The sequence below is a fragment of the Ambystoma mexicanum genome, chromosome 6p, assembly GCF_040938575.1.
Source record: "Ambystoma mexicanum isolate Mex_15411 chromosome 6p, UKY_AmexF1_1, whole genome shotgun sequence".
NCBI classification, from domain to species: domain Eukaryota; kingdom Metazoa; phylum Chordata; class Amphibia; order Caudata; family Ambystomatidae; genus Ambystoma; species Ambystoma mexicanum.
The window spans coordinates 59,754,438-59,766,815 of record NC_090935.1 but is presented as its reverse complement, the minus strand read 5'-3'; the positions used below and the strand labels follow the sequence as shown (position 1 = coordinate 59,766,815).

General features: G+C 42.9%; 1 protein-coding gene across 3 annotated transcripts in view; it reads right to left on the bottom strand.

Moving 5' to 3' along the window:
- The window catches only part of LOC138511206 (sialic acid-binding Ig-like lectin 12), a 515,336-nt gene that overhangs the window by 49,702 nt on the left and 453,256 nt on the right, over window positions 1–12,378 (bottom strand). For all 3 annotated transcript variants that reach the window (XM_069626735.1, XM_069626732.1, XM_069626733.1), the window contains 2 exons: window positions 11,218–11,259; window positions 9,699–9,733 (listed from right to left, as the gene is read on the bottom strand). In XM_069626735.1, the coding sequence (XP_069482836.1) occupies window positions 9,699–9,733; window positions 11,218–11,259 (77 nt within the window). The remainder of the gene's footprint in view (window positions 1–9,698; window positions 9,734–11,217; window positions 11,260–12,378) is intronic.

Here is a 12,378-nt window from a genome sequence, read left to right as displayed (position 1 = left end):
CATTATTGAAGGTTTTTGAAACCCTAAGATTAGAAGTACAACATACAGGCATACTCCTAGAAGTTACGAAGGAGCTTGAGTTAAATGACATCACTATGACTGCAATTAAATCAGCGGTTAATGAAGGAGTGGTAGAAATCCTGAAGGAATCTCGGAAAGCCACAAAAGATCAATCAGTAAAATTGGATCTGCTAACTGATCAGTGTGGGAGGTTAAAAACGGAACTAGGGGCTTTGGTGGAGAGATTGGACCCCTCGCCTAATAGTAATGATGGAAGAGGTGATTTGGGGTTCCCAGCCTCCATCCCAGAGCCCCTGTTAGATGACTCCCCTCTTTCAGCCTCAATGATGGAGGAATTCTTGTGAATGACTCAAGTTATAGACATGGATGCATCCTGTAAGGATTCTGATCAGGAGCTGATAGAAAATGCTCCCACAATTGCGGGGGATCTGGAAGCAGTAGCAAAAAAGAAATTGACATGAAAATCCAAAAAGAAAAAAATGGTAAATGAAGCACATAAAAACACACAAGTGCCAGCTAATAAGCAGACTAAAGGAAACATCAGACGACGGATACCAATCGCTTTTTGAAAAACAAAAGAAAAGATGGGAGCCGAGGAAAGAGAGGCGAAGGAAAAGGCCCCTAATAAAGTGAAAGGCATAAAAGGAAAGAATCTTAAGACCATAGACACCAAAATAACAAATGATATTTCCGTGGTAGAAATAAAGAAAACAGTGGGGAGCCAAACAGACCTATTTGAACCACCAAGGAAAATAGCCCCAATTTTCCTGTTAGCAAAGTAAAAAGGCAAACTTCAAAAACCACCGATTAAAAATAGCTCCCATCTTTTTAAAAGCTAATAAAGATGTGGAGGCGGATATAGGGGGAAAACGACCTGCGCCTGCTATTGTGATGGGGTTATCAGTAGTAGGGCATTACACCCAGTTAGAAGGCTCGATTATATAGTGTCTAAAACCCAGTAAAAAACATGAATTGTCTGGTTCCTCCGGGATAGGGGAACGGGAACTGTCCAAATGATAGTCCCCCTGTTCAACTACCACCCAACTTATTTTCAGAGGTTTTTAATAAAAATCTTAACACTCCTAAACAGTTTAGAGAATTGAAAGTTAACATATCAAGAAAATTCCCTACCATTGAAGGTGGGCTCCCCCTGAATTGCTCTAGGATTCTGAAATTAGTCCAATCCAGGGCCTAAAATATTTCACTTCCGCTGATGTTGAGGTGGTTAAATTTCCTTTCACCACAGATACTAACATAGCAGAAATGGTCCTAAAGTCAAACCTAGGATTGGAGTCAATTATGGGGGAGAAAGAGGCGTGGGGAAAAAGGGGGTTCAATGTATCAAAATCATGCCCTACCTCAACTAATGCACAATCACAGACACCATGGAACCAGGAGTGTAACCAGAATGCACGAAGCAAAATCGGCGTTGCTCCACCATCTATGGCTATCTGGGAATTGGTCCCAGAAATTATCTCTCAAGTTCTACTTAAAATGGGCATTCAACAGCAGAAGCTTTAGTAAAAAACCACCTTAGAGTACTTTCATGGAACACTAGAGGCTATAATTCCTTTTCCCAAGAGCCGAGAAAAACGTACATCTTTGGGTCTTTTGATTTGATCGTATTCCAAGAAACCTGGCTTACTTGTGTAGTGGGGTTAGATGAATTTTCCACGTATCAACAACTTGCTTCTGGATCAGATTGTGGTAGACCTTCAGGGGGTCTATTGATTGCCTGTAAAAATTATGCCTTTTGCGTCTCCAAATGTTATCTAATGAGACGCAGGGCATCATGATAGTAAGAGTGAAACATAGGGGTTCTAAATCTGGGCTGAGTTGGATCATTGTAAATCTGTACTGGAATCCTCGGATGTTGCCTTTACACGATTTTTTGCATAATGTATCTGATCTTTAGTTGACCTATTATCCCAGTTTCCCTCAGATAAAATAATTTTAGCGGGAAACTTGAATTCACAATGTGTCATGACAAAAGATCAAGATCCAGGAAAGATCCGTTATCAAACACCTAATGGATCAGTATGGGCCAATTTTATGAAGGACTGGGACTTGTGGATGTTTAATGGAAATGTGGGGGGCGATGTTCCGAGTTTTCCAACCTGGCAAAGGGGTACAGCTTTTTCTACAATTGATTATTTCTTTGCTTCCCGAAAAATCTTTGAAAACTGTATAACATTTCAGGTGGAGGAAAGAAATGTGGATGATCATGCAATGATCAAATTATCCTTATGCGTTAATCATATTTCAAATGTCTCTTCTTACTCCCACAAATTGACTGTTAATCCTGCAGGGACCTGTATTAGAAAGTTTGATAGAGTGGGGAGGGGGGAAGAACGTTTACTAATAAACGTAATGACATGGTTGCCCAATTGCCCGTTGAACAAATCACGAAACATTGTGACCCTGCGAGTTTTCCTTTTTTTAAATTTTTTTTAGATCTGGACCCTCAAAGGACAAACACCCATAATTTAATGACAAACACGTCATTAATGCCTGTATATTGGAACAAAAGAAAAGCGTAAGGCAGCAAAAAGCAACTATAAAAAAGCAAAACTTGATACCAAAGCTTATAACATAGCCCTTAGATTCATTAATAATCAGTACATAAATTGGATTCGATCACATAGGTCTATCATCCTGCAATATGACGGAGAATTAATGCTCCAATCATTAAGCCAGAGAAAATCTAGACATTTCTGGGCCAAATCTGATTCTGTTGCTTGCTACCAGGATGCCATTATACAAGAGCAGACCTGGGTTGACTATTTCTCTCAGGTCTATGGGTCCATAGGATCCCTGGCTAATGAGCCAGACATGAGTGCCCTGTGGTCCATAGCTTACACAAATACTGACATAGAATACCTAATAAAGAACTCATCCTCTTCAAGAGCGGTGGGACCAAATGGCCTTAGTAACTCGACCCTGAAAATGAATCCACCAATGTGGGCACATATACTTAAAATGGTATTCGACAAAATGATTATGTCAAAAGAACTGCCAGAATCATGGAACAACTCAATCACTATCTCGATCTATAAAAAAGGGGATAGATTATTGGCCTCAAATTATCGACCAATCTCATTGCTAGATGCCGATAGTAAAATCTTTGTCGAACTAGTGCTTGGGGAGATGGAGGAAGAGGTTAAATCAAAAGGAATCTTACCAAAGCAGCAAACTAGCTTTAGGAAGGGACTCTCCACCTCAGTCCATAAGGGTGGTTTACCTCTCTTCGGGTCAATCTATCCCAAGCTTTCGACACAGTCAACAGGAATCCCCTGTGGAAGAAATTGAGTGCTTGGGGGGTCCCTTCCAACCTACTCTCTATCCTGATTGAATTGCATCTAAACACAAAGGTGACAGTAGACTAGAGCGGGCTTACTAGCTGGACTGATACCGGTTGATAGAGGGGTTCGTCAGGGGTGCCTAATGGAGCCTCTGCTCTTTATTCTCTTTATGGCCGACCTTGATCAACATCTAAATGAGATGGGTCTAATATCACCACGTATCGGCAATATTAAAATCAGCTGGTTGGCATATGCTGATGATGTTGTGGTATTGGACCACTCCCAGGTCGGACTTCAACGTCTATTGTCCTCATTGGAGGCCTATGCCCGAAACAACAATCTTTTGCTAAGTCCCAAAAAGTCCAAGATCATGATATTTAAACATCCGAACAGAAGAATAAAGAACTATTCTTGGGAACTGGACCACCGCCCAATTGAAATTGCTTCTGAGTTGATCTATCTGGGATCTTCAATTAAGTCATACCCAACGAAGATCTAATTACTTGAAATTATGAACCTAAAAACAATTAAGTTGGGTGCTCAGATGAAAAGGATAAGATCCAGGTTTTGTAAATTCTCAATATTGCCACTGGTAAAATTCTATCTGGGAAAGGTGGTGTCAGTCATTTTGTTAGGTCTGGATACAAATCCAATCTCTATGGACGTGAATTGGGATACAATAGAGGCCAAGCTCTGGAAAAAAACTTTATCCCTCCCAAGCTGTGTTCCCATCATCTGCCTTAGGTATAAATTGGGCTTCTCCTCCCTGAGATAGTCGATGGATTGGAAGTGGATTTCATTATACTCTTGGATCCCCCAAAGGGTTCCCTGTATGAGTCTTTGTCCCTTCTAATGCATTCTAATAGCAATCGGTTTTTGGAAAAGTTAAAGCTCAGATGTTCTGAGATACTGAATAACTCGGATTGTACATTAGAACTCCTTATCCAAAACCCAACAAATGTAAAAGAACAGCTGAAACGTTGGAATTGGATACAAACAGGAGAAACAATGAGGAGGGCTAAACTGTCAGTGTCATTCTCTGTGATGGGGAAACAGAGGTCGGTCTTACCCTCTTATCTGAATAAATATCCGGACCCTAAAGCAAGGGAACTTTTCCTAAGATTTAGGTTGAATTTACTCCCTACCCTGGAAATTCTAATTGCCAGGGATAAAGAACATATTGATGATTGCTGTGATAAATGTGATGATAAAGAACAGCAAACGACTAAACACTTGGTATCTAGGTGTCCTGGTACATGGGACCTGAGAGGAGTTAGATTTAAAAGATTTGTTCATGATGTCTGGTGGTTAGGTACAGATGATTTTTTGGTTACTGTTATCACCCGGAAATGAGAGATTTTTGATATCAGAAGTGTTTAGAATTTTAAGAGATTTGAATTAAGATGGTAGTTGAAAAATGTGAATTGTTAAAAATTGTTATTGATTTTATGTTTTTAATTTGTTTTCTATCTGTCTTAAAATGTGTGAAGAGTCAAAGTTTTGGCTAATGCACAATAAATAAAAATAATATCTGACTGTTGTTTTCTCTTCCACTCCCTCAGCGTCAGGTGCTATTCTTATGCCGATGACACCAAAATCTTGATATGGTTAAATCTTGATCGGACTGAAGTGTTGTTGTGCCTTCATATGTGCCTGACTGCTGTTGGTGAGTGGATGAGTCGCAACTGGTTGAAACTGAATGGGGACAAGACGGAGATGATGGTGGTAGGGGCCCCTCCTGATCCCACTCTCTTGGTGTCTTCTTTCTTGCCTTTTTCACTTGGTATTCTTCCTGTCCCCGTGTCCAAGGTGAGGAATCTGGGAGTAATTCTTTCATCTTCTCTTTCAATGAAAGACCAAGTGTCTGCGGTTTGCAAAGCCGGTCATTTCCACCTAAAAATCCTAAAATAAATTCTCCCTCTGCTACCAGCTACTCTTCAACCGCCTGTGGTTGCTGGCGTGGTGCTGAGCAGACTTGATTATTGTAGCTCTCTTTATCTGGCTCAGCCCAAGCGCACAATTCAACTGGTACAACGTCTTCAGAATCTAGCCGCCCGGGTGGCCACAGGGTCTCCATATGGGGCTCACATCTCCCCTGTGCTACGTACTCTTCATTGGCTTCCTGTCATGCGGCGGATCAGGTTCAAGGCTTTGTGCATTGTACATAGGAAGCTGCATGGGCAGGGGGCTGAGTACCTCCAGTCTAAATTTACTCGATACCTCCCCACCCGCCATCTTCGCTCTGCCTCAGCTGGCCTTCTGTTCGTCCCGATGTTTTGCAGGTCACATATCGGAGGACGTGCCTTTTCAGTTGTGGCCGCTCACATGTGGAACGACTTGCCTGGGACAGTAAAGAGCGTGTCAAAAAAACATTTAGGTCTTAGGTTCTCCTATCTTTTGGCAAAATCAGCAGTCTTATTCCTCTCTAGCGCCAAGATACCTCCGGGTGAACGTTGCATTCTACAAATTACATTAACATAACTATAGTAATATTAGTAGAGATTCTAGCAGAAGTATTGTTAGTGTGTAGTGAACATATGTCTAATAGTAGTCCTAGCACTGTCATTGCTATTGATAATACTAGAACTACTGCTACGACTGTTATTTTTACAACCACCTCTTGTAGGACTGCTCCTGATTTGGCATGAGTACTATATATGGGAACTTGATGGTGGAAAGCAAAAAGAAACTGCACCATTTTCTTTGCTTCTATACCGGATCTGTAGTCTTCACTTTCTCTACTCCTGTGATATTGCTTCTTGTAGAGGTTGAAGGCAGTTCACACATTTGCGGAATACTTACGAAAAATGCTTACACATGTTAAATGTAGTAAAAAGCAATAATGTAAAGGAACAAAACGTTATTTTTATAAAAAACCTGTCTTTAATAATTTAACTGCTAAGGATATGTATGTTGCGTTACAGGTCTATTACATTTTGTTGAATGTCCTCGGCTCGGTGGAAGTACTTTAGATTGCCCGGAAGAAGACATATCTATGGACCGGCGCCCTCTTGCCCCAGACATACCTGGCACTTTTGCCAACATTATCCTCCACTTGTCATAGACATCTCAGACTTGGTTGATCCGAGGTTCCGGGGTGTTGGGCGAGTAACCGACGAGAAGGTCCCTTGCGGGACCTAACTGGGATGAGTACGAGTTTGACTCCCCGGAGAAGTGTGGACATGTCCGTAGACCAGTAGCATGTGGTAACTCTTGGATCTTGAACTCTTATTAGTCAAAGCTTGGACATTCAGAAATGTTTAGTACAACAGCCTTGGGTTTGGTGCAAGAGCCACAGTCCAAGGCCTTCACACTGATGATACCTTTGGGCATCTTGGAACTCTAGCATGGACCTGGTGGAATCATGTGGCCAAAGTTTGGTTTATCTTCACACAGTCCTCCGAAGGAAGGTAAATTAGCTTTTTCTTTTGTAAACACTATACTCTTGCTGAAGGAGAAGATTGACAGCTAATGTATCTGACCTGACAGACTTAATTGGAAATGAACCTACATGGCTTCCAGCCGACTTAGTCCTATTTTTTATTTCAATTGCAGCCCTTTAGTGCCTTTTCTTCTTCAAACTAGAGGCCACTCTATACCTGGGACGGGCGCCCGCTATGGGTCTTGGAGTGCCCTGCATCCCTCTCTTGGCATAGATTGCGTTGTTCGGCCGGTGAAACGCTTGTGTATAGGCGCATTATAAATGCCATTTGGAAGGAACCTGGAGGGGTTAGTGTGAGGTGAAATATCACGTCTGCCAACCACAGGAAGAGGCTGGCAGATGCTTGTGGTAGACAGCAATGCTTGCCCAGGGCATGAGGCCAAACACAGTGTGGGTACAGAAACCCTGTTAGTGAATTTGGTAAAATTACATACAGCGAAATTTAGCATGACATAGGCATACTTGGCACTACAGGGTTACTAATGACATTTGTTTAATAAAGTACCGAGTGTGGTGTTGAGAATTGCTATGTAAATGAGTGTCTTTTTTTTTTTTAAATCAAGATTGGAGTTTTTCTGGCTCAATGGTTCTGCCAACTCTTGTGTAGAAGCACAAGTATGGCAGGAGTTAATGCTTTGCAGAGGCAGGAGTGTCTAGCAAATGGGGCTTGATGCTAATGTAGTTGGGCCCACTGCACTGACAAAAATATCTGTAAATGCCCAGACAGCGCTGCTTAGTGGGCATTTACAGATTTTGGGTGGGCCTTGCCCCTCAGGGGCTACCCTGCCTACGCCTCTGCCCCTTTGTGGTGTGTGAGATGTACATTATCAGTGTCCACGGAGTAGGTTGGCAGCAGCCTGTGCAATCTGAAGACTGAACCTGTTGTTCACCAGTAGGCATTTCCCTGCTGGGTCAGGGTGAGGGGCTACAGCCTGTGTAACTCCAATCACAGGCTCGAGCAACCAGGTAGATCCCGCTTAAGATCAATACATTTCTGAGCAACATTGAGAATGAGTGACGAGCCAACCAATGCAGGAAAATTTCCAAAACACCCTGTACTGAAAGGTCACAGACTATCGCACCACCCTAACGTTGTCTGCTTATTTGGAGAGAACACTGAAAGATAAATAAATCAGTCTAAGGGTCAAGAGGACTTTGAATGTGCTCCGACTTATAAGGGTTCTTTTAGGACTGAGGTTAACAGAGGTCTGACTGAGTGGGAACTGTCGGGAACAGAATACCAGTCCTTTTATTTTTAACTGCTCACAGTTTCACTACTTTTTACAATGTTCATCGTTCTGGAATTGCTCTTTTTCAGCTAAAACTTGCCTTTTCAATTTATTTGATAGACTCTGACGCGTTTCGTGTCACTCTTGCACAGCTGGTAAATTTTGAACAATGTGAAAGGACGTGTTAAGTGCTGTTTCCAGATCCGGTGTGTTTATGTAGGGTACTGCCGGGAGTGTTTGCTCTGCTTAATGAAGCACATATGCTGCAGAAGCACAAATACATTACATTATGCATCTATGTTGTTCTTGTTAAAAGCACTGGCAGAAAATTGATGGACGAAAGAAATGGTGTATTTCTATGCAGACGTTTGGTATTAATACTTAATTTTAGCTGCCGTAAGCGTGCTTACATCTACTTTTCAAATAAAAACTATTTGTGGAACATTTTTGGGGTCATTATTGGCCTCACTCACGTCTCCAAGAGCTTGTACAATTGACCAGGGGCAGATTTGACAAAGCGCTAGAGTAAATCCTCAATATTAACTTGGGGCCTCAGGGTGGATTTTCATAAGGAAATTAGTGCTGGAAGAAGTTATCACTGCTGTCGCCGGTGGTATTTCTGACAAAGCACCCAATGCAGTCCTTACCACTAGCAGAGGTGGTATTTCTGGAATAGCTTATCCAGAAGTACCACCTTTGCCAGTGGTAAAAAAATATGTTTCCATCTTTTTTTTTTTTTAGCCATTTCCAATTTTAGTGTGGAGGAGGTCATGAATAGTGTGTAGCAGTGGTTCATACCACTCCTGTACACGTGGGGGAATGCACAAAAGGTCCATGCTGACCCTTTTATACATTACGTAGATATGGTGGCAAGAGGAGGGCATCTCCACCCTGTCACCACTAAGCCCCTTAACAGCCCATTCCTAAAACATGTTTATAGTATTTAAGGAAGGCATCTGCAAAGTAAATCAAAGGTATAAAAACAATTTGGTCCACCTCCGAAGTAGAGGTAAAACTAGGCAGACTTTCTGCTATAAGTCTACCTCAAATACCACTTGCGACCAAATAACAACGGTGGTATGTGGTCCAACACTGAATTTGTCAAATACCGCCGTTATTACTACTATTGCCCAGTTCTGAATGTGGCCCTTAATGTCGCAGTGACCGTTATGTTTTCCAAGACACTTTACATTATTATTCTTGAGCTATTATTAATTGAAATAGTTTGGAATTGTTGAACAAAAATATAACCTGAAATCGAAATGGACGCCTCTGCTAGAATTTATAGACGGAAATCGCTCCACAGCCTTGATCAGTTTTCAATTCAAACTGGAATTTCTTTTGACCATAGAGACCAATAGGAACAGTCGACGGGAACCGGCTTCTTCTGCCCGTCCAGCCCATTGCCCGTCTACCCTCAACATCTCCAGCTCTTCAACACATGCATTGCTCAATGCCTAACAGTGAATCTCACACACAGGATACCCCATAGGGGCAACAGTACCACTACCTTTTCTGTTCCACTTCTACCTCTGCATGGGCAGAAAATCTGGTTTCACCAGCACACTGCCACCCCCCTGAATAAAAGGACAATAGGTCAGCTCGGCGTTGAGCAAGTGGGAGATTTGGAGGGGGTGGGGGAGAGCGCAAAGAGTGACACTAACTGTCTAGAGGTTTTATAGTGAGGATTGTGGTTGGACCTACCTGCATGTTGTTCTGTACCACAGCATAGGTTACTTCTGAAATATAAAACCAAGAATCCTGGTATTAACCTCGGTTGGTGCTCTTTGGACGGACATTTTCTTCACCACTACCTGTATGGTGCCTATGAACTGCCTGCCCCTGTCCACCAACCCACATATGTCCCCACAATGGCTCAATATTAGCGTCAAGTATTTATCTGTGTACATGGAATCATAAGTGGGGTGTCAAGAGACCGTGTTCATGTATAGTATATGGTAGGATGGCTTTTCATTTCCTTTCCATAGCCACTGAAAGTAATGTGATGTCCTCTTGTAGCTGAGGGCCACAGTGGTTTCCTCCTCTCAGGTGTAACCCCTCCATGATGCCTAGTGACTGCACTTAGTCCTGCAGTAGGCCACCTCTTAGAAGGAAAATAGGGTGTTTGGCATTTACTAGTGACAGCCAGCAGCTCGTATTTTATTGGTATGGGAGGGAATTTGTAGGGATGTCACAGATCCATGCACACGGCTGCGGGTGTGTGAGACAAATGGAAAAAGTAAAATATACGATGGGCTGGTTCAAGTGGGCGGGGGAGGAAGGTCTTTTAGATCAAGCAAGGGGCAAATGGGAAAGGGATAAAACTGGAATGATTACAGTTGAGGGAACAAAGAGGCCAGACACATCCAGCAAGATGGAGCCCTTCTAGATGGAGGGGCAGGACAATCAATCCTGACCAGGAAAATGCGGAATCTGACATGCGCAGGTGGGGACGGGGGGCAAGGTCTCTAGAAGAGCAAGAAGATTGGGCATGCTCTATGTGGGCGCACTGTGGGCAAGGGGAAATACGAATGCCACATCTGTCCTGCAGTGAGAGTTATGAGAAGTTATCGTGCCTTCAGGGATGCCAAACGTTCAGACATGCCAGGAAAAGGGGATGAGGATCAAGTTGGCATTGGGGGAGTGGCTGATCTGTAGACCTGGCAAGGTGGGTATGAAAGTAAAAGGGCAGGAAGGCAAGAGAGCAGTCTATAGACCCAAGGACAGGAAATTAAATCTGAAGGTCTGATGTGCTTCGGAAGCAGGTGGCCAGACAACGAGTGGGAGAGGATGATGAAGTTACCTGCAGAAAGATTAGATGCGCTGCATGCTGGGTGTGCCAGGTCAGCATAGGTTACTGGATGCTTAGACCTGTCTCATTGTGGTAGGCACATGTCATCAGGGTAGGTGGTAAGATCGGGTACAATCTAACAACACAAGGGTGCACCAGAAGTCTGATAAGGAAGACCGGACTTCAAGCACAGTGATTGGACATGGCTGGAGGGGCAATGGAAGGCCTGACATCACTCGGTAAGGGATAGGACTTAGGATGATGAGCCTCTAGGGTAGGCAGGATGTTCAGAGAAGTAAGGTAACTGTACTATATGGGGTGTGCTTGATTGCCTACGACGTTGAGGGCTCCTCACAGTGTAATGTAGGTATTTGACAAAAGTAATGCATTAAGATTCATGAAAGATGCAGAAAGAGTATATATGTCACTTACCTTCTTCCTTGTGCACCGCTGGAGTTGATTCTTTCTGGTTACCTTAAAAGAGCAGGAGAACATCAGTGTTAGTGAAGACAACATCTTGGCTTTTGGCCACTAGAATTTGTGTTGATGGTTTCCCTCTATACACTGTGATGTCAGATGTAATCCTGTGCTGCTGGTCTTCAAATGGGGACCATAGTATAGCCTCCATCAGGTAAACCTGGGTACATGCAGCTGAAGCTGAGGAGTATGTGCTCCTCATCACAGGATGCCCTGCAGTAACAGTGGGACAAGCCTGCCTGTGGAAGAGATGGTCTATCATGACTGGTTTACAGATGCAGGCAGGTGTTTATTTTTTTAATTTTTTAGAGGCATATCAATCCTGCCCATTACCTTCTGACGGTTGGTTATCAGTCCCAAAATTCTATTACGGAGGCAGTGGAGAAGGGATCAGATTCACTCAAAATGCAACTGTTTTTGCTGCTGTTGTCATGAGTGGAGGTCGGAGGAGACAGGAGCCACCGGTATCTTGAACAATGTGTAGGGTCATCCCCTGCCTCTGTGTAATGCTTTTGACTAAAAAACATGGCGTCTGTGAAATGCATTCTGGGTGCGCTTAGTCCTAATGGACATTCTCTTCAAGCCTGGGGGAAATCTGCACATTTTCTTCATGCCCCTGTGAAAGCTGCATTTTAATGTTAACTCTGAATCACTAGAAAAACATGTCTCGCCTATGTTAGTCTGCATTGCTTCATGGACTGTTTTGAATAAAGATGCCAGCTGGTGTCCGATAACGTTGTAGAGCCGAAGGAATGTTATGCTATTTTTTGCACTTTCATGAGAAAAGGCAAGAGTTTAGTCCTTAGGTTGCCATGGGTATTTTCTGCGGAGGATCCATCGGAATTGGCAACAGGTCGGCACGTTAAGCAAACATCTCTCTGTCTGCCTCTTTCAGGGCTTTCCAGTGCAGTTCTGGCAAGATGAGTTTTGTGGCTGCTGCTTTACTGGTGAAGCATTTTAAAAAATCTATGTATTCTTTTTTCTGCATTTTTTTTATGTATGCTGATTTGTGAATAAACATCCATAAAGAGCCATTTTGCATTTTAGCTAAGTGTGTTATGCGGATTATTGCCTTTCAGCGTGTAATGTTTCTCTTTTCATTGTGTGCGGGGCCTG